Source organism: Urocitellus parryii, chromosome 4 (assembly GCF_045843805.1).
Source record: "Urocitellus parryii isolate mUroPar1 chromosome 4, mUroPar1.hap1, whole genome shotgun sequence".
In the NCBI taxonomy this organism is placed as follows: domain Eukaryota; kingdom Metazoa; phylum Chordata; class Mammalia; order Rodentia; family Sciuridae; genus Urocitellus; species Urocitellus parryii.
Genome location: NC_135534.1, coordinates 181,295,581 through 181,322,761, shown reverse-complemented (window position 1 = coordinate 181,322,761; position 27,181 = coordinate 181,295,581). Strand labels below are relative to the sequence as shown.

The following is a 27,181-nucleotide window of genomic DNA, read 5'->3' as shown; positions in this document are numbered from 1 at the left end:
TTGTTAAAATCTTTTCCCCTACAAATTATGTTCATCTTGATGTTTACATGGTCAAGCAATACAGAGACTAATTGGCCTTTCCTTAACAGCAAATCCTTTAATTATTGATTCTGCACATATTATTAAGAACCTGTTAATGGGCTGGGGTTATAGCTCAGTAGTGGAGTGCTTGCCTTGCACATGTAGGGCACTGGGTTCGATCCTCAGCACCACATAAAAATAAATAAAGTTATTGTGTCCATCTACTACTAAAATTACAAAAAAAGAGTGAAGTTATAATTATAAAAGGAGAACCTATTCTGTGTTCTTGTAAATATATCAAAATAGATTCTACTATCATGAATAACTAAAAATAACAAATAAAAATTTTTTAAAAGAACCTATTATGTGCCAGATACTAGAAAAGTTTCAGAAAAAAAAATACCAAAACAAATATCCATTCAAAAAAACCTAAGATATAAATTGATGATGTTCCACAATTTATTCCTGGATATCAGAAGAGTTCCAGCAACACTTGAGGCTGCATGGTATAATTTTATTTTTGCGTATTCCTATCTAACAACCACTATAATATAGCAGCATTGTGATGCTAGAAAAGTTATTTAAATTCTATAAACCTTAATTTTCTCAACTACAAGGATTCCTATCTCAAAAACTTAAGTTTGTATGCCTAAGGTTACTTAGCTAGTACCTTGATTAAAACCAGCTTACTGAAATCCACGTTCTGGACTCTTGGAATTAACATAAATCTACCTTAATTGGGATCCTATTACTTTGTAATTTATATTCTTTCTTCCAAAAGCAATATAAAATCTGAGGTATAATTTCCTCAGTATTAGATTCTTCTCCTAAAGATATCTGCCAAATCCAAGATATCTGCCTATAGGTTTCAACATGTATTTAAAAGAAGTTGCATTGAGTGTGGAGGCCGGAGGGCAGATGCTGCTTAACATTGGCTCCCTGCAGCCCTGTGGAAAAATGCATTGCTGTAAGTGACCTACCACATCCAGCTTCACTCTTAGGTTAACTAACTCAGCCAGAGCTACCAAGGAATTAAAACTTCTGGAAAACACCTCTCGTGATCTCAGGGAGCAATGTGTAAGACCTGCCTTTCCAGATACTTCCATCAGGATTCCCTGTCACTGGACTAACTGACTGAAATCCTTTGAATTTTTTCCCCACTCTGGTCATTTTGGTCATAAAAAGAGTTAAGTCTAAATTTTTCACTAAATCGTGGGAACTTAAGAAGGAACAGTGGAAAATATGTGTTCCTTCATGACTATTTTGATAAGTACAGCTCAAATGAATTTAATCCAGGTTTCCAGCAGGCTTTAAACTGGCATTTTTCCATTTTAGAGAAACTCCCAAGTTTTTATTTGCCTGAGAAGAAATCATATTCTTTGTCAACTTTTTGACCTTATTTGCATGTTGTAAAATTTGGAAATATGCCCCCCAAAAGTGTAAAGTTATAGAGGGTAATGTTGTAACTTTACTCTGAATTCCAGATCAATGTCTCAGGGCCACCTCAATCTCCGTGCCCTATAAACTTTCAGAGGGATGTTTCACTGGCAAATTCTGTACAATGTTCCATTGTCGGGGGTATTCTAAGAGAATACGGGGGAAATCAGTGCCTGGGCTAGCACCAGGTCCAAGTCAAAAGAGACAGAATAAATTAAATCGGTTATTATACATAATGACCAGAAATGGTTTAAGGGTAAGCACGGACCATAAATATGGAGAAGAGTCAGGGCCACAAGGAGAAAATCAATGACTGGTAATATGGAACAGAGGTAACTGTTGTGTACCATAAGGAAAAAGAAAACACAGGGGAACAGTGTCATTTACAACACATGGAAGCAAGAAAAAGAGAGTACTGAATTCATGTTTGATTTCTTGATACAGACACATCCCAACACACACCAATAACATGGCCCAAAGCATGTATTACATTATGACCTAATCATTATTTGGGGGGAAGAATTCAAAAATGTAAGAAGCTCTTCTTCCACTACATGGTTTTACTTGTAAGTAACTGCATTTCTTAGATATTGGCAAAACATAGACCCAAGTGATTCATATATATGTACATATACTTAATATATTAGTAAATTGCTATTACCCATTAACTGATAGAGATCCACTTTTTAAAAAATAGGCCTTGTATATTGTTTGAGAAGATAACATAATAAGTGATTACAGCGTATAGGACCCTCTGCTCAGGATTGAAATTTAGCGGTTTTAAATTCCTGCTAAATTCCTTATCAGAGAGGCTTCCCATTGAGCTAATTTCTATTTTTAAAACTATCCATTATTCAGGAGGAAAATGTATTAGAATCTTAATGCTTCAAACAACCTACAAATTGCAAATGCAAATGCTTCCTGCCTGATTGAGCCTCATTCTTTTGGAAAATGATGAACTCCTAAGGAGATACATGTCTGATTTGAGCAGAAGACATATATTTAATTGCAAAGTCAGGTACTGTGTTATGCCCAGGATTCAGATGACTTGGTGTGATTGGTGCTTAGATGAACACGGAAGTCTCTTTTAGCCTAGCAACCTGTTGTGGTATGGTGCAGAGTAATGGGAATAGGATGGGGGTGTTCATTCCTGACAGCAACTCTAAAGATATGGCTCTAGGGATGTGTAGTCTGTCAAAGTCCATGCCTTCGAGGATCTCAGTCTAAAAAGTCAGAGCTAAGGTTAATCAACTGCCAAATACTTGCACTTCAGGCTGCTAAGGAAGATTAGGATGTTCAAAGAGTCATTTTACATGTAGTTCAAGAAATCATCTACTTCTAATTTTGCATTTGGAGAGTGGTCCTGTGTGAGAAGAACAAAGTCAATCAAGAGTTGGCAATATATTAGTAGGGTAATAGATAAGCTCTGTGGCTTAGATGGCTAAATTTATATTGTCATATACCATAAGGATATGTCAGATACCACAAGGGTCTCCTTCTGTGAAACAAGCCACCAAGTGAGAGATAAACTAATAACCATGGCATATAGACAAGGATCCTCCAGGGCTGGAAGAAAAAGGGTGGGTTGACAAAAGCAGACACTGGAAAATAAATAAATGAATGGAAGTAACATAGATGCATTCCAGAGAATAGGGAGAGAGAAACTAGTGTGGCAACTAAGGAGAAAAAGTCCATTCAAGTAGAAATTCAAGTGGGAATGGTCAAGAGTTGATATAGATAAGCTCTTCTGCCCACAGGACAGAATGTTGCATGGAGTCCACCAAAAGATTAGACAGAGGGAGAGGGATGGAGGAAAGGAAGAAACTCAGTACAATAAGACAAAGAATATTTCATAAGATAACTGTAGATTCACCCTCATACCAAAAACCATAAAAAAATACTGGAAGGAAGAAAAAGAATTACAAGCTTGAGAAAGAGACATGAAATGAGAATGTAGGGAGTAGGAGAGTTTAGGGACAATCTCTGATATATGAAGGAATATCACACACATGGATTAAAATACAAACAGAAAAATATAAATAGCTAGTAATTAGACAATGGGAGGTCTGTGTAGACTGTGAAATAATCAGAATTGGGCATAAGATTTCTAAAAGACTATCCAAGCAGAATAATTTGGAGCTCCTGGTAAAAACAAGAGGAGGAATGTGTGTGTAAGTGTGAGCTTATGAGAAATGCAAAGGTGCAGATTGGAGGATGTGAGTTTTTTATTGGAAGATTCAAGGCAGATATGAGTCATCAGAAGAAAGGATAGGATTTCTAAATGTCCATGGGTCTGTTCCCAAGTCTCCTCCAGTCCCAGAAAAATAGGAAGCCTTCAGAACATTTCTGTGTGTCATTACAAAAGGCCTTTACTGAGATGAGTTTTGTAATCAAGAGTTGATGTATCTGGAGCCGAATAAAAAAGGAACAAGATGCAAATATTTAGAGTCAGTGTGTAGGAGCCAGTAAAACTGACAACTGAACCCAGTAAACTAACAAGAATTAGATGGTGCTGTAGGGGTTAGGAGGAGTTTGAGAGAATGTCAATGGTAAAAATACTGTCAAAGATTTCTAATCAGGCAAAGGCAAAAGACAAAATTAAGTTCTCACAGGCAAGAAAAAAATGATAAAGCATTATGAAGGATGAAACCAATCTCTCACTCCTCAGGGGGAAAATATTAAGTATGATGAGATGATCATGAGAAAAGAAATTCAGATCATTTTTCAAGATACAAAAGAATGAGGATACAGATTTTTTTAATGATACCAAGAAATTTCCCAGAGGGAAAAATAAATTTCAGGGCTTTACAGAGAAAATAGATATTCACATGTACAGATATGATTAATGGAAGGCAACATTAAGGGGAAAGCAGAGATAATAGGGCAATTTCAAAGAAACAGAACACAAGCGAGAGAAGATGATATACAAAGAAGTTGATGGGTGAAAAAAATCAAAGTAAAAATAAATGTATGACCTGTAAACACTTAGGATATGAAAAGGGCACAGGAGGATGTCCATGCCTTTAAACAACACAAGAGTCCATTAATACTTTCCCAAATGAAGATTAGAAACAGCTGGACTATTACAGAACCATTACAAAAGCAGGAAAAAATACTGATTTATAATAAATAAAACCTAAGACTAGTGAAACTTTATATGCGAATAAGAAGAAAAATCAGGGGAAACAGTTCTGCAAGTCTTTAAGAGAGCAGTATTTCTAGTGGGAGATTTTTTAAAATCTGGCTCTAGTAAATTGTAGAGCAAGTTAACAAAAAGTAAAGCATAATAATATAAATTATTCATGCAAATTAAGTAAACAATAAAAATCAAGTGAAACATGAATAATATAATTGATCAGAAAAATTAAGATAAACACTGCAGTTAACGTTGCATAGAGAATGTATATACTCACATCAGTAAGTGCATGGAATACTTACCAAAAATGCCAGTAGCACTCAAAACAGGCTGTAGCTGGGTGCGATGGCACACACCTGTAATCCCAGAGGCTAGGAAGCCTGAGGCAGGAGGATGGCAAGTTCAAAGCCAGCCTCAGCAATGGCGAGGCAGGCGCTCAGCATCTCAGTGAGACCCTGTCTCTGAATAAAATACAAAATAGGGCTGGGGATGTGACTGTGGTTGAGGGCCTCTGAGTTCAATCCCTGGTACCAAAACAATAAAAATAAAAAATAAAAAAGAGAATACACTTTTATATGGAAAGTACAATCAAGAGTTGATGTATTTAAAGCTTAAACCATTTCAGTAATACAATTATTAGCTATTTAGAAAACAAAAGATCAACATACTAAAATCATTTACATCTGAAAAAAGCAATAATCATGGTTAAACTGATAGATTTCAATAATTAAATTCTAAAAAGGAAACAGTAAACATGGGAAATAGGAAGAAAAAAACTTGAGGATTAACACATAAGATAAAAGACATATTATAAAACATCAAAATAATCAAATAAATCCAAGGGCTGCTTTTAAAAAATATTTAAATCTCTTTAAGCCTCATTAAAAAGCAAATTGCTAATAACAGGGTGAGTATAGCATATGAAAATGGGTTTTTCTATTATAATAAAACAATACATATAGTGCATTTGGAAATTTCAGTAAAGTGTGTGACTTTCTACTAAAACACAAAATGCTAAAATTGACAAGTAGAAAATTTGAGTAGACCAAAAAAATTAACTAATATAGATATGATCAAAATGTCTACCACCACACAAAGATCACACACAATAGACCGTAAGATAAAAAATATATATATACCTAAAGTGGATGAGTCACTGATACAGCTTTTCAAATCTTTAAGAAATAGACAATTCCAATGATATATATACTCTATTCCAATGCAAAAAAAAAAGATGGAAAATAACTTGATTATATGCCAGAGTGTTTAGTTCACAATTCAAGGTTAGCTATTTAAAAATAATTTCTGTTACCATATATTAAATATTTGTTCTTACCACCATGCCAAGAAACTTCCATACATTATCAAAATTAATTTGAATACTATGACCATGTTAAATAGTGGCCATAAATTGAAATACCAGACATTGTTACTCTTATTTGTAATACTAACAAATAGAATGGTACTTGGCACGGATGCATATGTACTCACTGGCCCAGGGTGGACCAGGCCATGCCCTATCCAAAGGGAAGTCTCCCCTTAGCTCCAGATGGTTGTTGTTTTTCTAGAATAGGGGTTAATTTCCAACAGGTGTTCTGTTTATCTTAATTTTTTTTCAATTATTTCTAGTTCTGTGCTCCATTAACTTTTTATTTTTTTAATTGTCAATGGACACAATACCTTTATTTTATTTATTTATTTTTATGTGGTACTGAGGATTGAACCCAGTGCCCCACACATGACAGGCAAGCACTCTACCACTGAACCACAACCCAACCCCGATCCATCAACTTTTAAGGGTTGTCTTAGATGATTATTAATTATGTTGTCATAAGTGATTTTTTAATATATATATATATATATATTGCAAAACTTTGGACCACCAGTTTTACTACTTTTGATCTAAAAAACAATAAAAAGCACTTCTAAACATACAGCTCTGTCTACTCTGTTGTTTTGTGTTTTTTTCCTATGCAGAAGCTTTTTAGTTTCATGTAATCTCTCTTTTTTTATTGGTTGTTCAAAACATTACAAAGCTCATGACATATCATCTTTCACACATTTGATTCAAGTGGGTTATGAACTCCCATTTTTACCCCAAATACAAGTTGCTGTTGTTTTTTTTTTAAAAAACACAGCCAAAAAAATAGAATATTTTTTAACCCTATATATTACCTACACCAAATATCTATGCAGTATATGGCAGTTAAAGTACTTTTTTAATAATAGAAAGAAAATAATTTAAACACATACAGAAGAAGTGTGAGATTTACACATGCCCTTTGTCATATAATCTAAGAAAATTAAAATCAAGAACACAGAAAACATAAAAAATGCAGTCAGCAAGTTTTATTTAAGATGTAAAACTAAAATAAATTTTTTATTCATCCATTATACATGCACAAAACTCAAACAAGCATTTTCTTACAAAGAAAACTATACTAAATTTTTTAAAAATAAAAAGCAAACATTTTAGGGACTGAGGTTATATCTCAGTGGCAGAGTGTTTGCCTAGAATGCATGAGGCCTTGGGCTCCATCCCCAGCACTGGAAAAAAATATATATAGTTTATTATTCATTTCCTCTAATACAATTAGAAATAAAGATGCTATATTTGATGGTATATTTATAACTTTAAATGCCTTTATTATTATAAAATAAAATGTGAGCACAGATATATCCTCATCAAAAAATAAATAAATAAATGAATTAGAAAAGAAAGAGGTAGGGGCTGGGATTGTGGCTCAGTGGCAGAGCGCCTGCCTTGCACATATGAAGCACTGGGTTTTATCCTCAGCACCACATAAAAATAAATAAACAAAATAAAGATATTGTGTCCATCTATAACTAAAAAAATATTTTAAAAAACAAAGAGGTAAATTTAAATGAAAAGTCAAAATTAATTGAGGAGAAATTCCTAACTTAGCATAAATGACATTGTATGCACCTCTTTAGCAACACATTCCAAGGAGAATATCATTTGCCAAAATTGACCAGGAAAAGTAAAAAGTTTAATAGAAGAAATTTTAAAATGAATTAAAGGATTATATATTTTATTTATTTTGTAGTTTTCGGTGGACACAGCATCTTTATTTTATTTTTATGTGGTGCTGAGGATTGAACCCAGTGCCCCGTGTACGCTAGGCGAGGACGTTACGGCTTGAGCCACAACCCCAGCCCAGGATTATATTTTTTTAAGTGCCAGGTCCAGATAGTTTTAGAACTGACACCCACAAACTCAAATGGAAAAGCAAAACACTAATCATTTCAACTGAAATTTACCTAAAATGTTTCTTTTTTTTTTTTTTTATTGGTCGTTCATAACATTACATAGTTCTTAATACATCATATTACACGGTTTGATTCAAGTGGGTTATGAACTCCCGCTTTTACCCCGTATACAGATTGCTGTGTCACATCAGTTACCCTTCCATTGATTGACATATTGCCTTTCTAGTGTCTGATGTATTCTGCTGTCTGTCCTATTCTCTACTATCCCCCCTCCCCTCCCCTCCCCTCCCCTTTTCTCTCTCTACCCCTTCTACTGTAAATCATTTCTTCCATTTGTGTTATCTTGTCTTACCCCTCCTTCCCTCTTATATGACATTTTGTATAACCCTGAGGATCGCCTTCCATTTCCATGCAATTTCCCTTCTCACTCCCTTTCCCTCCCACCTCTCATCCCTGTTTAATGTAAATCTTCTTCTCAAGCTCTTCGTCCCTACCCTGTCCTTGTTTACTCCCCTTATATCAAAGGAGTCATTTGGTATTTGTTTTTTAAAGATTGACTAGCTTCACTTAGCATAATCTGCTCTAATGCCATCCATTTCCCTCCAAATTCTATGATTTTGTCATTTTTTAATGCAGAATAATACTCCATAGTATATAAATGCCACACCTAAAATGTTTCTTATAGAAAGTTCTTCCCTTCCCGGACGTTTAAGACTACCTTCCACCTGATTTAGAAAGTACAATAAAACCTAGGGGTAAAGTATAATCAGATCTATAATTTACTTTTTTAATTTTTATTTTTATTTTTCCTTTTTAGTTATACACAACCTTTGGATTCATTTTAATAAAATTTTTTAAAAGCATGGAATATAATTGGCTCAAATTCAGTCCCCAGTATTTCCCCTTTCCCTCTCTTCCTTCCTCTCCATGTTCTCTTTACTCTATTGATCTTTCTGTTATTTACTTTTAGAATTTTTTGTGGGGGAGGAAGGGGGTTAGTGTCTTGTAGATATACATAATGGTAAAAGTTACTGTCGTATATTCGTATATGTACATAGGAAAATTAGGTTAGACTCATTCCTCTGTTCTTCTCTTATCCTGTCCCATCTCTCTCCCCCTCTTCTCCTTCATATAGTCCACCAACCGTTCTTATATTTTCATGGAATTCCATTCCCCCCTCCCCTTCCTCCCCTCTCCCTCTCCCTCTCACTCTTCCTCTCCCTCTCTCTCTTATTTTTTTCCTCCTTGTTTTGGACTAGCTTCCACGTACCAGAGAAGATATTCAACTTTTGACTTTTTGATCTGGCTTATTCACTTAGCATGATAGTCTCCAGATCCATCCATTTACCAGCAACTGCCGTAATTTATTTCTTCTGTAAGGCTGAGTAAAACTCCATTGTGTATATAGACCACATTTTCTTTCCTTTTTTTTTTTTTTTTAGTTATACTTGGACACAATACCTTTATTTTATTTATTTATTTTTATGTGATGCTGAGGATCGAGCCCAGTGCCTTGCCCATGCTGGGCAAAGGCTCTACTGCTGAGCCACAACCCCAGCCCCCATATTTTCTTTTAAGATGTCCTAAATGAGTTAAAACCAGGAGTTTCCTATTATATCCACCCACCACCTATATTCTGTCTGACTTTCTCAGAGCAGAGACCATTACCTCTCTACTTGTGCCTTAAAACACAACATTTTTGCCTTCTCAAGAGCATTATCCCAGACATTCTTTCCTATCTCTCCTATATCAATGATTTCTCCACTTAGCTGGATCATTCCCATTGGCATAAGAACCAGTGCATCATTTTCCACCTGAAATATATACACCTATGCATGTATGATGTACACACATACCCATGTAGATGTTTACTTGATTTCCCCCTCCATCACTATTCCATGTGTATTCTTCTCTTTACATCATGTTCTAAGGAGTTACCTCCCATTTCTCTCTTCACATTCTCCCTTGAATCTGCCCCGCTGAGGTATTAGGCTTCAGCACTTTACCAAAATCACCCTACAGAAGTCACCAGTGACCTGCACATTTCTAAAGCCAGTCGTCAATTCTGTCTTTGTTTCATCCATCTGCCAGAAGCATTTGATATATTCTATCACTGTCCCCTTCTTCAAACACCTTTTACTCGGCTTCTAGAACACGTCACAGCCTGTCCTCCTACATCTGTGGTTATTCTCAGTATCTTTTCGTAGTTCTTCCTCACCAGTGCCACCTGTAAATGTTAGAGTGTCCCAGGGCTCATTCACTGACCTTCTCTTCACCTATGATCATTCACATAGTGATCTCATTTGGTCCTAAATGCTGTGTATATGTTGATGGTTTCCTCATTTGCATCTGCAGTGTAGACCTTATTTCTTGAGCTCCAGATGATCCAACTACCTCCTTGACATGAGTCTGTATCTTTATAAGTTATCTCAACCTTAACAGCCACAAAATTGGGTTCTCTCCCATCTCAAATCTGATTCCCCTCTGGTTTTCTTTGTCTCAATGGCAATTCCATCCTTGCAGCTGCTCAGGGTACAAACCTCCGTGGCATCCTTGACCCTCCTTTTCCTAGCAACCCTGTCTGAGCTGTCAGAAAATTCTGTCAATTCCAGCTTCAAAACATGTCAAGATCCAATTAATTCTTCCCACCACCATAACTACCCCCTCAGTCCATACCACCATCACCTTTTGTCTACATGTGTGAAATAGCTTCCTAACTGGTCCCTCTGTCTCTGCTCTTGTCACCGAAGTCCATTTTTAGCAGCACTGTGACAATCCTGTTAAAACACAAGTCATATCAAATCATCTTTGTATTCACAATCCACCAATGGCTGTCCATCTCACATCAAGGAAAAAGAGTGCTTACAATGGCCTAGAAAAACCTATTTTTCCCAAACCCACCCCCCTACAAATTTTCTCTGACTGCATCTTCAACTACTCTGCCCTCATCCCTGCTCATATACTCCAGACACACTCCCACTTCAGTGACTTGGGACTTGTTTTTCTCTATACATGGAATGCTCCTTACCCAGATATCCTCATGCCCAGTTCTTACCCGTCCTTCAGCTCTTTATTCAAATATCACCTTCTCAGAGAGAAAGCCTTCACTGGTCTTCTACTTTATTTTTGTCCTTTCCACTGAGTGCCATCTAATATCTCATGCATATTATCCATTTAGCATATTTGTTCTGCCTCCTTCCATAGAATATAAGCTGCATATAAGCTGCATAGATTCCTGTCTTCATTCACTGCTAGGCACCTAGACCAGTGCCTGGCATTTAGTGAGTATTGTTGAATGCATAAATGATTGAATGGGTAATGTGTTGTTTGTTAATATCTTTGCTCATTTGTTTGAATGAGTAAGTATGAAATTCCTTTAATTAGTATGTTGGGATTTTGTGTGCTAATACGGCTTCTAGAGTAGATCATAAATATAGTAAATACAGATCTTGCTTATACGATGAACTGTCTCAAAACATTTTAAAGTAATTTACAAAGTACCAATTTTATCTCAGGTGCCATAAAAATCTGACTTATTCTTAACTAGTGACATAATGAGAGACTTTCAATAAAGTAAAATTAATTAACGAGCCTCATTCATTTAAGCAGAAAGGATTCCTTGTGGTGGCAGTGAGGGTGTTGCTGGACTGGTCTCTTAAACATCACTGTGTGCAAGGCACAGTGCTAAGCTAGGTCCTCACTCCTAGAGTGAGAGCCAGGTCCTCATATGATTGCAAAGGTGTCGTAATATTCTTCTTAGTGGTCTCTGGGTCACCATCTCTTCTTTCCTATATACACATTTTACTTGCTTACAGGTCAGTATTACTAATATGGCCCTCTGGTTATATCATTACACTGCTCAGAAATCTTCATTGCTCCCTTTGTACTATTAAAAAAATCCAATCTCATAAAATGGGTGTGTAAAAATTCTCTGCAGTCTAGTTGCAGTGTGTTTTTCTGTTTCAAATATTTCTCCACCTTGCTTTCCAATCCAATTGTTGTGCTTACTGACCCTTCTCAGAGTTTCCATCTTTTGTTGTTTTGTTCTGTGTTGATGGTGCTAAGGATCAAACCCAGGACCTTGTGCATGCTGTGTAAGCACACTATCACTGAGCCACATTCCTCACTGTGCTTTTCATCTTCTTATCTTTATAACATTCCTGAATCTGGAAGATTTGTTTACAGTGCATATCAAGGCTGGAGCAGTTGTCTGATCAGCATAAAGAATGGTGTTGGTATTATTCCCTTGGATTCAAGTTCTTAATTCCTATTAAAGGAACTAAAGATTAGTTTGATCTTTTCTTATGCACACATTGCTCTCTGGGCTTACACTGAGCTTACATTCAACTAAATACTGAAGGTCTTATTTATATGACCCATTTTGGTGTGGTTTGTGAGCTAAATATGATCCTATGCACTGACCCTCTGAAAAATCACTGCTTTTTTATGAAGACAAAATATCTCTTGATCATACCATCTTTTTTTCAACTTTTCCTGCTACCACCTTGTAGAATTAGCACAGGGAGAAGTGAGAGAGAGGGAGAGAGAAGGAGGAAGCACTCGGCCTGGCACATGGAATTATATTTGGGACCTCCTCCTTCTAAACTGTTTCCTATAGAACCAGCAAGGGAAAAAAGGTATTCTAAAATTATCTCTGATGATCATGTCCCTCTTCAGACAGATTCTCCTCAGTGTCTCCCCATGGCCTCATGTGACCTCAGAGATGACATGATTCGTTTCCCACCCTCATCCGCAGCCTTATTTCTCACCACCTATTGTCCCACAGTTTGCACTCTCCACCTGTGGACTTTGTGCATCTCTCAGGGCTGACAGCTTTATTTTCCAGTTTATCTTCCTGAATAACTGTGTTTTCTTCTTCAAGACTTAGCTCTGCTGCTACCTCCTCCTCCTCTATGAAGCCTTCCTGAGCACACCTAGGGTGAAACCTGCAGGTGGCTGTGTTCTCTCTTCTGGTGACACCAGATTTCCCTCTATCGGGATACTCATTATACTGGTGTGAATTGCTTCTTCGCTTTCTTTCTCCCCACAAGTAGATTTTGAGCTCTTCAAGACTAATGAGTTTTCATCTCTGTAACTATTAGTGGTAAGATGGTACCTGGTATTTCTCTCAGTTTATCATGCCATCACAACTGTGCCTAATTGCTTTTGTTCTTGTTCGTTCAAGAGTCCAGGACAAGGTAGAAAGGAGCATGGTAAAATTCAATTTATGCAAAAGCAGGATGGCAACATCACTTTGCACTACTTTTAATCTTTCAACTAATAGAGTAAGCATTTATACTCTGCTTGATTATCGTTACATTTCAAAGAATATATAGAGAAGGCAACGGTCGCTAAAAAGTATCGATGAGATTACTTTAATTTACCCTCTCTGTAAGTCTGAAAATAAAATAGGCATAAATAATCTGTCATAAATGGGAGATTCTCTGGCGCCCAATATATCAGTGCCAATTGCACAGTGAAAAAGACTCTGGGTTTTCTGGGCTGGGAAAGCTGGAGACCTTTGGATTCTGATTGATTTGCTTTCTTTGACAGATGGCTGTCTCAAAGCCAACTGAGTACTGTCCTCCTGTCATGGTCATCTTAACTGCTACCACTGCTAATGAGGAATAGGCTTTACTGAAAGGAGGGAGCTGTATTATCTGCAAAAAAAAAAAAAAATTCTGAAGACTTCTAGTGCCACCTTTTGAGATGCTTTAAGTATATACTTATTCAGAGGCTATCCCTCAAGGGTTCATCAAGCTAAAAATCTATAATCATTAAGCCCCAAACACTCTTAAAATAATGAAAGACTCCCCTTTCTACAACTTTCAACTTTGCTTTCCAGATTACTAAACTGAGTAAATAAAATTAACCTATTTACTACTGGCCTTTTTTTATTCTCTAGGTTATGTCAGCAAATGTTTATATGTCTATGTTTTAAGAAATCTAAAAGTAGATTTCTTATCAGAAATACAATCATAGTCCCCCTTCCTTTATAGGACCAAGATAATTATCAATTGATTAATCTGTATATTTTAATGGTTTGGTTCCCTGCTTCTCTGAAGAAACAAAAAAACTGTTTTAAAGTCTAAGATAGCTGAGACTTCATTACTTGTTGAATAATAGAAATTATTTTAAGTGATAGAATCCCGCTAGGGAGTGCTAACATGAATAATTGCTGTTACATGCAATCTATCAGAATGAAGAGTTTCATTGCATATAATGATAGTAGCATCTTCAAAAATGATTTACATTTATCTCTATTGAACATTGGTGCATACTTCACACTTTCTGATTTTTCTATGTCCCTTCTGTGGCAACATAACTTGATACTACTTCTATTAGCAATTTTAAATTATGGAGTATTGTTTATGATAGGCAATGGGTGAATGTGTTTTGCTATGCACTTAGACTTATATCATCTGGTTCCTCAGAATACCTACTATGTGACATTCCACATTTCAATTTAATTTCTTTTAATTTGAAATGTGTCTTGAGTCACTGCTATGGGTTTATCTTAATGCAGTATTTGTGTGTGTGTATGTGTAAGTGTGTGTGTCCAACTAGAAAAATTATAATAAAAGACTTGAAAAAGAAAGCTGGGTATGGCCTCAATTGTAAACAAAACTTGAATGACATTAAATGATAGCTATCATGTCTAAAATATTTGTTCCATATCAGAAAGTATAGAATGTGCTTTATATGCATTATGTCCAACCCTTATAATGGAGGAAGGATTATTTTCCCCATTTTGCTGAGAATGAAACTAAAGCCTACAGTTCAGTAAACTGACCAAGGTCAATGCTAGCAGGTGGCTGGGCCAATATTACAATGCAGTTGAATCTGATGCCAAAGTTTTGGGCTATTATTCTGACAGGAGGCCTTGAAGGCAAGTATAGAGATGCCACAGTTTATGTGTTACCACTTATTTCTCATCTTCTCAGGCTCAAGAAAGACAGAGGCTATGACCAAGCATTTTCCTGTCCAGTTTATATCAGAACATATACTGAAAGTGCCTGAATTCATAGAGTTAGGAATGGGTTTATCATTTAGTTGGTAATTTTCCTTTCTTTGACTTTTGGCAGGAGCTCTCCCTAGAGCCAAGGCCAGTTGTTTTTCTAATGACAAGGGAGGGTAGCCTGAAGCTATCCAGAGAACTGCAAGTTTATTTATCATTCTTTTCTTTGTTTCATGGACTATATCCAACATGCAGCCCTGAACTGGCCCCATGTGGAAAGATATATTAATTGTTTACACTCTATAAGGAGAAACATGGTAACAAGATTTGGCTATTTCTGATGTTATGAATGCAGGGTTTTTTAATATTTATTTTTTAGTTTTAGGTGGACACAATATCTTTATTTTTTTATTTTTATAGGATGCTGAGGATCGAACCCAGTGCTTCATGCATGCTAGGCGAGCACTCTACCACTGAGCCACAACCCCAGCCCCAATGAAACATAACCCTTGCAGTTTTAAAGTGATTATAAAAATAGATGCTTGCTTACTTACTAAAATTCACTTGAAAACCAGAAATATTTATTGAGCAGATTTGGTTGCAATGAAATACATAGTGAATGGTATAAATTGTTTATGTTAAAGATGCTCAGAATCTCCCAAACTTGAAAAGCTTTTAAAGTACGTAACAGTCTATAACATAAAACAATAATACATCACTTAGCTAAAAATTAAAAGATCTGGAGTAAGACCAATTTTTAAACATCTGGCTGGGATGTTAAAACCTGAGGGTAAGCTCTCATTAGTTCAGAGAAATAGAAATATTCTCCCAGACAGAGTTTAGCTTATTAATGCCTGAAGAAGCTATGGAGAATACCTTTAAAGGGGGGGGGCGTGTTATTAAAACAGAGAGGCAAAGATAAGCAAGGCTTCCTATCTTTGGCTTTACCTCTTCTTTACTTTTCGCCTTTGCTCCTCTTTACTAGGTTTCTAGCCAACACCACGTTCAGAGGCCTCAGTGGTTCCATCAAAGTAAAAGGTTCCACCATCATCAGCTCAGAAAACAACTTTTTCATCTGGAATCTGCAACATGACCCTATGGAAAAGCCAATGTGGACCCGCTTGGGCAGCTGGCAGGGCGGGAAGATTGTCATGGACTATGGAATATGGCCAGAACAGGCCCAAAGGCATAAAACCCACTTCCAGCACCCAAGTAAGCTACACTTAAGAGTGGTTACCCTGATTGAACACCCATTTGTCTTCACAAGGGAAGTAGATGATGAAGGCTTGTGCCCTGCTGGCCAACTCTGTCTAGACCCTATGACTAATGACTCCTCCTTATTGGACGGCCTATTTAGTAGCCTCCATAGCAGTAATGATACAGTGCCAATCAAATTCAAGAAGTGTTGCTATGGATATTGCATTGATCTGCTGGAAAAGCTAGCAGAAGACATGAACTTTGACTTTGACCTCTATATTGTTGGGGATGGAAAGTATGGAGCTTGGAAAAATGGGCACTGGACTGGGCTGGTGGGTGATCTCTTGAGTGGGACTGCCCACATGGCGGTCACTTCCTTCAGCATCAACACTGCACGGAGCCAGGTGATTGATTTCACTAGCCCTTTCTTCTCCACCAGCTTGGGCATTTTAGTGAGGACCCGAGATACAGCAGCTCCCATTGGAGCCTTCATGTGGCCACTCCACTGGACTATGTGGCTGGGGATTTTTGTGGCTCTGCATATCACTGCCATCTTTCTCACTCTGTATGAATGGAAAAGTCCATTTGGTATGACTCCCAAGGGGCGGAACAGAAATAAAGTCTTCTCCTTCTCATCAGCCTTGAATGTCTGTTATGCCCTCTTGTTTGGTAGAACAGCAGCCATCAAACCCCCAAAATGCTGGACTGGAAGATTTCTAATGAACCTTTGGGCCATTTTCTGTATGTTTTGCCTTTCTACGTATACAGCAAACTTGGCTGCCGTCATGGTAGGTGAGAAGATCTATGAAGAGCTTTCTGGAATACATGACCCTAAGGTAATACTTTCTTTTACTCTGACTTTCGTTATTTGCCATTATAACTCCATATGCTATGTCTTATGTTATAGTATGCATATCTTCTTCCTCTAATGCAAGAATCGTCTCTCAGAAAACAAAGAGACTATCCAAAATCTGTTGTCTGATTAAACCAAATATTTTATTGTTTTATTCAATGAAACAAAAGAGTGAGGTGTTTCAGTGGGTGATTGTTCTAGAGAAAGTATTTCTAACAGAAACATCTATTAGTACAGCTTCTCCTTGTGCTGTTTGACCATTGGACGGAAAGTAGCCATCAGGAAATAGTTTTCCAAAGTATTTTTACCCAAAGCAGACCTCCAAAACTGATTAGTTACTTTTCTCAGGACTTAATGGAAATAAATAAGAGGATCCATATTTTAGATAATGTTTTAGTCAGCTTTTTCTCCTCTATGACTAAAAGACCCAACCATAATAATTGTACAGGAGGAAAAGTTTAATTAAGGGCTCATGGTTTTAGAGATCTCAGTCCATAGGCAGCTGGCTCTATTCCTCGGGGCTAAAGGTGACACAGAACAACACAGTGGAAGAATGTGGCAGAGGGAAGTGGCTCTCATGATGATCAGAAGCAGAGAGACTCCACTTGCCAGATACAATGTATGTACCCCAAAGCAAGACTCCGAGTGACCCACCACCTCCAGCCACTTTCTATCTGCCTTCAGTTATCACTTCAGTTATCACAGTTAATCCTTATCAAGGGATTAAAACACTGATTAGGTTAAGGTTCTCATAATCCAATCATTTTTCCTCTAAACCTTTTTGTTTTGTCTCATACATGAGCTTTTGGGGGACACCTCACATCCAAACCATAACAGATAGTAAAGCATTTTTGCTAAAAAAATTGAAAGAACTTATATTCTACCATAAGCATACCAATAGATATGCTGAACAAGGAGTACTGAACTGGGATGTCAGAATTAACAAGGACAAGGTGCTCTAATAGAGTAGGGCAGGTTATATAGTTGACCCCTTTGGGCTGAAGGAAGGTTTCCAGCAGTCACATTATAATTAATGTCCAGGGACATTCAAGGAAAGTGTGTTCAAGAAAATTGCATCTATCTAGGATATTTTTATGTCTTAGAGACACCTGCTCTTACAGGTAGAAAGAAGCATGGGGACAGAATACAGTGAAACAAGTAGAGCATGATGACAATCTGGTAAAGACAGTCATATCTATGCTCTCTCTGGATTAAAACAAGGTCCCTATGAGTGACTGGGTGTATGGGAATCTAGCCCACCTAGTAGGAATAAAGAGAAGGAGGTTGTCAAGGACTCAGACCATCGGCATGAGTCTCAAGGTGATATTGCAGTCCTGATGGGGAACAGAATACAGATCCTGAGCAGTGCATTCAAATTATGTATGACACACCTCGTAAAGATTGAAAGATGCTCCAGTTCAGTGGGCTCACTCAGAACACACTATTCTCCAAGCAATTTGAACTAAGCTGAGTCCTTCAAATGGTGAAATACTCATCATATGTTTTCAAATACCTTGTGTCACACCAAATCTCAAGGTATTAAATCATTTACTGTAAATTTCTGTTGAACATTTAAAATTAACTTCATAGAGCATGAGCAAATAGGACATCTGCAACTATCTTTAGCAAATGATGAAATAGACCAGAGATCTGGTGGCAACTTCAGAGGATTCTCATGGACAGTTTCAATTAGGATGTAAGGCCTGTTTTGCAACCGAAAGAACATAAGAAAATTGACCCATATATATAGCAAACCTCCTGATAAGTGACACAAGCTTTATAATAAAAAAAAATAGAGCTAACAATGCCTTACTAACTAAGCAAATAATCATGTTGCTTCTTAATGAAAACACAGGACTTTATGTCATGAACTAGAATACAGTGAACATAAATAAATTCTTGAACATAAACAATTGCATTACCCCACCCCAAAGAGAGATTCTGGTGATAAGCCAGCATTCACACTCAACAGCAGTGTTGGCATCCCATGGTTGCCCTTTTCCTCCGTAATCCTGTAGATCTTTTGAAGATTCAGTCTTACCAGATAGTTACAGAGTTTTTCTGCAAGAATCTTGCCAATGTGACATATAAATTATAAACTCAAAATGAAAACATTCAATCCAACCTGTTAGAGAAAAACAGTATATTCCCATTGGGCAAACATTATCTGATATAAAGGGTTGAACACAATTATAACTAGAGTTTCATTGATTAGAACCAAGGATTCCCAAAATTAAGTCATGGGTGTGTTACATGAAAGGCTTATAGTGGTGACTATTCTTGAGGATTAAAAAGAAATCAGATGGATAAACAATACATGATAGTAAAACAATTTTTAAGCCAAAAGGAATACTTAATCCATCCTCAACTCCAGCAAAATAAAGGAGTGAAAGTTTTAGAAAGCTAACCCAGTCCCCATGAAAATGTCGGAAAAACTGGAAAAATTCAGCTTAGTATTATAGGTGGTCAGTTCTCTCTCTCTCTCTCTCTCTCTCTCTCTCTCTCTCTCTCTCTCTCTCTCTCTCATTGTTGTGTTGCAATTATACATAATAGTGGGATCTTTTATGCCATGTTCCTACATGCACATAACATAATTTGATCAATCTCAATCATCATAACTCCCCTTCCTATTCTACTGGTCTCCCCTCTATTATCACTTTTTAAATTAATGCATCATTATTATATATGAAAGCAGACTCATTGTGGTATATTCATACATGGACACAGCATACTTTCCCCATCCCCTTCCCTTCTCTCTCCCTCTCAACTGCCTTTCTCTACTTTATTGGTCTTCCTTCTATTTTCGTGAGATTCCCCCATTTTATTCCTTTTTTTCTCTTTCTGTTTTCCACATATGAGAGAAAATATTTGACTCTTGATTCTTTTGAGTCTGGCTTCCTTTACTTAGTGTGATGTTCTCGGATTCTATCCATTTACCAGCAAATACCATAATTTCATTTTATCCATTGTGTATACAGACCACATATTTGTCTATCCACATGTCTATTGAAAGACACCTGGGCTGGATCCTAATGGCTATTATGCATTGTGCTACTATAAACATGGATGTGCTTGTATCACTGTGGTGCACTGACTTCAATGCTTTCGGTAAATATCAGGGAATGTGATATTTGGGTCATATGGTGGTTGATGAAGTGGGACACACCTTAATCTAAACCATTTTCAGTTTGAGATAATGAATGAATTTCCAATGAAGGCTCAGAAAAAATTGTGTGTGTGTGTGTGTGTGTGTGTGTGTGTGTGTTTCTGTACTAGTACTGTTTCTATGTTTTAAAAAAAAATCTCTCATTTATAGAGTTTACACATAAAGGCACCAATATTATTTGGCTATACCAAGTTTTGGTATCCATACTTGGCATACTTAGCATCCATTTTTCAGTTTTCATCCAGACACATGATGTTATGTAAACTATATAATACCCTCACCCTCCCACAGAGACTTGAGATAAAAATAATTCCCATACCTGCTGATCACTCATTCTTAAGTATATCATAATTACTAGCATGAGGTTTTCTTCTTTCCTACCAATGCTACATTGAAGAGAGTTCTACCTGTTCCTTACACTGAGTGACGTGGAGAAATTTGAAGGTAAAAAACTCAAATAATTTGACTTAAGTAAGTAAGGTCAAAAGACGAACACAAAGAGAAACAACTTAGAGGGCTGGGGTTGTGGCTCAAGTAGTAGAGTGCTCCTCTGGCATGTGTGAGGCACTGGGTTCCATCCTCAGCACCACATAAAAATAAAATAAAGATATTATGTCCACCTAAAGCTAAAAAATAAATTTAAAAAAGAGAAACAACTTAGAAATTGTAAATATTCCAAAGTTTAGAAACAAATTAAATCGGTCTAAGTTTAAGAAAGATCACCTTCAACTTGGTAATTTACTAAGTGGAAAGCAAGGCAAAAGTTGTGCTTTTTCCTGAAGAACACTCAGAATTTAGACACATGCATCAGGGGAGGATGAATGTACATTCCAAGCAAAGGAGAATAATGAACTACTGGGAGGTGGAAAGGATGAAGCACTTGCAAGAACTCAGATGGAGTCTGATTTAAACCACAGCAGGTGTTACAGCAGGGAGGGATATAAGATCCAAGTCTGAAAACAGCAAGTTGAGGTGAGGTAACAGAGGATCTTGAATGTCAAGGGAAGAAAAGTGAACTTCTGATAATAGATCCTCACCACCACGTTAGAACAATGGAATAGCACAGTAGAAAGGCATCCATTAACCTGACTGCTAGAGTCAGGATGTAGTTCAGCAGCAGAGTATTTGCCTCTCATGCTATAGGCCCTGGGTTTGACCCCCACTGCCCCCACTCCAAAAAAAAAAGACTGATTGGGAGCAGCAAACAAACAAGACTGAAAGAAAAACAAAATAAACAGAGTTGAAGTCATAGCTATAGTCACTGATAGGAAGAAGGAAGGATGCAAGAAATATTGTGATCACATCAGTAGGACCTAGCAAATAATAGGGCATGAGAAGCAACAAACAGTCACACTTTCAATATGTAGTCCTGAGTGCCTGAGAAAATGATGATACTATTCAAGGAGGCAGACAAAGCAGTTTCTAGGCTAGGGAATATGATGATCGTGGTCATTGCTCATAGCATTTTAAAACCTATTTTGAATACTCAGGTGAAATCTAGTTGGCATTTGGAAATATGGAGCCGGAGTTCAGGAGTGAGATTAAAACTAGTAGGAACCCTGAGTGGGGAAGAGAAGCTGTGTTAAAGCCCTTGAAGAATGTAAGACCCCCAGGGGATAAAAGTAGTAGGGAGAAAAATTGCTGTTTGAGGGAAAGCACCATAAATAAGGAGTCCCCAAGTATTATCGTTTAAATATGAGGTGTCCCTCAAAAGCTCAGGAGGCAATGTAGCAATGATCAGAGGTGAAATTAGTAGATTATGGTAGCTGTAACCTAACTAGTGGCTTAACCACCCGATGGATTATTCAAAGGACTACTCTACTGAGTGGCAGGTAGGATGTGGCTGGAGGAAGTAGGTCACTGGGGGCATGATTTGGGGGTTTATATTTGTCTCTGATGCTTTGCTTTTCCTGTTTCCTGGCTGCCAGGTGTCGATCAGCTTTTTCCCACCATGCCTTTCTGCCATGATGTTCCACCTCAGATGGGGCTCAGAGCAATGGAGCTGGCAGACCATGATCTGAATCTCTGAAACCACGAGTCCAAAGTAAACTTTTCTCCTCTTGAGTTTTTCTTGTCAGGTTTTTTTCTCACAGTGAGGGAAAGGTGACTAACACACCAGGTGCTGGAGGGTAAGAACTGTGGGGAGATGAGATGGAAGAGAAAGAGAGAAAGCACCCCATAGTGAAGTCACGTGGACCCTTCAGTGCCCACTCAGGAGATTGAATACTGACTTTTTATGAAGGTTGGTATTATCCTTCCTTGCTGTACTTAACTTCTTACCAGTGGTTATAAGAGAAGACGAGGATGGATCAGTGCCCAGTTCAAATCAGGAGAATTAGTAAGCGCGCGCGCGCGCGTGTGTGTGTGTGTGTGTGTGTGTGTGTGTGTGTGGTGTCTCATAAAACTAGATTTATGGGATTTGATTATTTTCAGGATTGTTTAAAATTCCCATCTCATTCTTCAAATTCACTTCACAGCATGCTAGTTCTGATGAAAGAGAACTTATTTACATAGAAGTCACAGATCTCTTGTGATTCTTTGGGGACATTTGTTTTTCTGCTGTAAACTGAAAATCCTCCCAATCTGAACCACAAACGACTTGTTATATGAAATATTGGTCACACTCTGGAGATTATTCCACCTCCGTGGCACTGTCTGCCTCATTTCTCTTCACACCCTTCATCCCTCTCATCTGCTAGATGGCAGGGTGGCTCCCTTATACCATGTTGCCTTTTTCTTCCTGTTTTTGTTATTCACAATCCGGTTCCTTCACCTCAGACAGAAGTTCCTGTGTGTTCACATTGATGCCCTTGAATACCTGCCTCCATCCCTTCTCCTGTAGCTCTTTTTTAATTATCTTGGGATACTCCCTTTCATTCTATTATATTTTGTGTACTCCAGACCTTTGAGAAGGACAACCTGCAGAACTCTCTAGAAGCATTTGATTGAGAAAGGTGTTCAGGTTGATTAATGGGAACTAAGTTCTGGTTACACCAGAGTAAGTTCTGGTGTGCTGTTGCACAGTAGGGTACCTATAAATAACAATTATGTACAATATATTTCAAAAAACTATAAGAAATGATTTTGGGTGTTTCACCCAAAAGAAACAATACATGTTTGAGGAGACAGAAATGTTTACCCTGATTTGAACATTACACAACGTATATGTGTATCAAAACATCACATGGTACCCCTGTACATGTACAATTTATGATTTTATATATCAGTTTTAAAATATGTTTGATCAAAAAAATAAAGAAAAAAGAAATATGCTCCAAGGAATTGATGCCATTAGCTCTTACGGTCCATTTAAGTACCCTAAATCTGAGAAAGGGATTCCCAAGAGTTTCATATACTCTCCTCAAACTACTTTTCTGTTCCATATAATACTTTAAATTAGTTTAATAACAGCTTTCTCTTACTTTTATGTAGTTTATGGTTCTAGCCCAAAATTCTAGCTATGGTTTTGCTTTTAAAAAAAACTAGTCTTATAATTATAGAATATTTCTACGGGATATTTATGTGTTTGAACAAAAATCTGTTAACTCGAAAAGTAAGATTTGAGATGATCTTTATTTACATAGGTTCGTCTGCAAATTGAGTCCTGTCAGCAGAAGTGTCTTTAAGCCTGATTTCAAATAACTAACAATAAATTTAATGGCTCCATGTCTCCTCTTGATCATAGTTATTTAGCATGCAAGCTATCCATTTAACACAATTAATAAAACTGTTAAGAATTAAGAGGGTGAATATTTTATCACTGTTTTGGGATTGGCTTCAACCAACTACTTTGAATCAGAAATGAAATTAAAAGCAATGGCTGTGTAAGAGAGATCAATTTATGATTCACTGAATGTTGCAGCAGTCTATACAGGCTGGAAATTTTTTCCCTGATATGTGGTCAGAGAGAAGAGATAATCTTGTTGCTGGCTGCTTCTACAGATAACCCCACAGGACAGGGACTGTGACCCACTATGCACATGAAATTCAAGAGGTGGTTCTATCTTTCTTTAAGTCTTTTTTCCAGAATAATTTCTTTTATGCTAAAAGTAATATGTTAAGCTTCTTGCAGCCTCCCATCTACTCCTCTGGGAAGCAAGTTCCATACAAAGCTGGTGGGCTCTTGAAGCATGAGACCATGAGAGCAGTAATTTATGAGTGATATATTTAATAGGGCTTATTTGGGTATCTCCCCAACATAAACTAGCACTGTTCACTATAGGTGATGCAGAAAATAAAGTAGACAGATGGAATCTAGCATCCATCTCATATCATTCAAAGTCATTTCGTTTCAGCATTTTAGGATGATTGATAAGTAAACAGAATCTACAGTATTATTTTGATCTAGTGAGACCTCCGTGTGGGTTTATGATCTAAGATATAGATCTGGGCATTCTTAGAAACCTCCAGCCATTGGCATCCACTGTGCTGGGATATAAGACAGGATGAGAAAATCACTTCACACATCATGAAGTACACTGGAAAATAAAACCCCTCATAGAACTAAATTAGCTCAGTTGAAAGGGCACAAGAGGATTCAAAATGAGCTATTTGCTGATTTTAACAGACTTTCTAGTACTTCTTTTCCATTTTCCAGCTTCTCACATAAAATGTCCCCTTTATCCCTGAGTCTCTGATAGAGAGAGAGAGAGAGAGAGAGAGAGAGAGAGAGAGAAGGAAGAAATGAAAAAAAGAAGGAAGGAAGGAATGGGGTTGGTTCCTTAGAGCAAATATAAGGCTAGTGTCATTGTATGGCAATGACAGTACTGCTTTATAACAACAATCCTGATGAACATTCAAGTAAATATTAAAAATTAAATAAACCTGATATGAGGACAAGAGTGAACTTTAAATCAGAAATATTGAAGCAAAAGACACTAGCATAGCCATAGTGGGAAATGCTTCTAAAACATTAAAAACCACCTTTATTGATCCTCATATAACAGCATGTGGCTGCCCAATAAAACCTATAAATTCATATAATAAAAGCTGACCATGAAGAAGTAAGGGATGTCATAACTCCAAGGCAAACAAGATGCTGAAAATGGGGCTTGAGAGAAGGTAAAAGACAAGTACAACGATCCCTTCATTCTTTCTTTCTTTCATTCATCCAATAATAGAAGCTTCTATTCCAGAAACCACTCTAGGTGACTGGGGATTTTTGTAGTAAGCAAAATAGACACCATCCTTGCAAAGTGGAATTTAATGGGAAAGAAAGACATTTAATCAAGGGAGCACACAAATCAACTAAGGATTTAAACCATAGTAAAGTTACTGTGGAGGAAAATACAACGTAAGCTAAGAACCTTGCAGGAGACATGATCTGAATGGAGACTCAGAGAAGCCCCTGCAGGAGGTCAGTGAGCTCCAGGGGATTTGAGGAGGATTCTTGGGAAATGCATGTTAGGGTGAAGGGCAGCGCGTACAGAAGTCCTGAGTCCACTCCATCACCATCTACAAGACTGGCTGGAAAGCCAAGACAAGACAAATGAAATTAGGAAAAGTAACAGGTGAGAGGATTTTAAGTACCACACATTTTTAAAAGAAAAAAAAATGCCAAGAAATGCCATTGTGAGGGAATAACTGCGCTTCCCACAAGCGTTGCATACTTGCAAATAGAAAATATAACAAGGAAAACATCTCATTTACTCTAACAAGAAAAATTCACAGCAGATTATGGAAGTGTCCTGTATCTGTATTTTTTAATATTTTTTAAAATATTATGTTGATGGACTTTCATTTTATTAATTTATTTTTTTGCAGTGCTGAGAATCCAACCCAGTAGCTTACACATGCTGGGCAAGCACTCTACCATCGAGCTACAACCCCAGCCCCCTGTATAAGTATTAGATTAAGAGAAAAAAAAATCATGTAGTGAGGAATAAAAAGATGGTTGGATAAAATAAACTGCCATATTACCAAATTGAAAGATTCAATATGCTAAGCCATCAAAGTTTCCTTGGTTAGTTTATAGATTTAAATAAAATCCAATCAAAACCCCAAAGAGATTTTTTTTTTGAGTTTTTGTTTAGTTATTGCTAAATCTTAAATAAAGATATACTGATAAAAATATACATAAATGTTAACCTTTTTTAAAATCTCAGTTTGGTTCATCTGTAGATATTGAAATACTTAATATGAACAGAAACAGAAAAGATAATGTTCCTTAGCCACTTTTCACATATCAGATACTAGTACTAACAAATACAATACCTCTCCTTATTAAGTGTTATAGAGACTAAATAAAATAACCTGTGTGTGTCAGTCAGCTTTCTGTCACTGTGATAAAACACCTGACATAAACAACTTAAAGAAAAGAAGGTTTATTTTGACTCAGTGTTTTCGTCCATAGTTGCTTGGCTTGGTGAAGCAGATCATCATGGTGGGGAACATGTGGTAAAGTAGGGCTTCTCACCTCATGGTGGCCAGAAAGCAAGGAGAGAAACAGCAGCTGAGTTCCCAATGTCCCTTTCAAGTGTAACTTCCTTCCATGAGGTCCCACCTCCTAAAGGTTCCATCACCTCCCAGTAGTACCATGGGCTAGAAACTAAGCCTTCAACACTTGGGCCTTTGGGGTACATTTAAGATCCAAATTATAACCCAAAGTAAAGCACCTTGCACAGTATCTGATACATAGAGGACACAAAATAATACTACCAAAATTAAAAGTCTTATCGGATATAATATCAATATTATATTTATACCAATTCTCCCCCCCCTCACACACACACATACACACACACACACACACACACACACACACACACACACAGCGTCAAGGTGAACTGAGTAAATGGAAAGATTCCCCTTTTGAGCTAAGTTCTAGAATGGAGGTTGGAGACTATTTTCTTGTCCACTAATAGCAGATTTATTGTTATTGTGGTGTGGATTTTAAGCATAATTCCTGGTTTCCTGTTATTTCTTTTTCTTAGGTTATTCTATTTTAATTCATACGGTCTTGTATTGTTTGTGATCTTTATATCTTTTTGAGAATGAAGCAAGGTGTGTGTGTGCGTGTGTGTGTGTGTGTGTGTGTATGTGTGTGTGTGTGGATAGATAGATAAATAGTACAATAATGTTAAAATCAAGTGAATAAATAATAGTAACTCAGGAAAGAAAATCAAACAATAAATATTTTTAAAATTTAAATCTTACTTGTAATTAAATAACTGATTAAGACAG

At 37.0% G+C, this 27,181-nt stretch overlaps 1 protein-coding gene across 2 annotated transcripts in view; it reads left to right on the top strand.

Moving 5' to 3' along the window:
- Grin3a (glutamate ionotropic receptor NMDA type subunit 3A) overlaps window positions 1–27,181 on the top strand; it is a 157,163-nt gene that overhangs the window by 49,103 nt on the left and 80,879 nt on the right. For both annotated transcript variants that reach the window (XM_026379713.2, XM_026379705.2), the window contains exon 3: window positions 15,769–16,816. In XM_026379713.2, coding sequence (XP_026235498.2) covers window positions 15,769–16,816 — 1,048 coding nt within the window. The remainder of the gene's footprint in view (window positions 1–15,768; window positions 16,817–27,181) is intronic.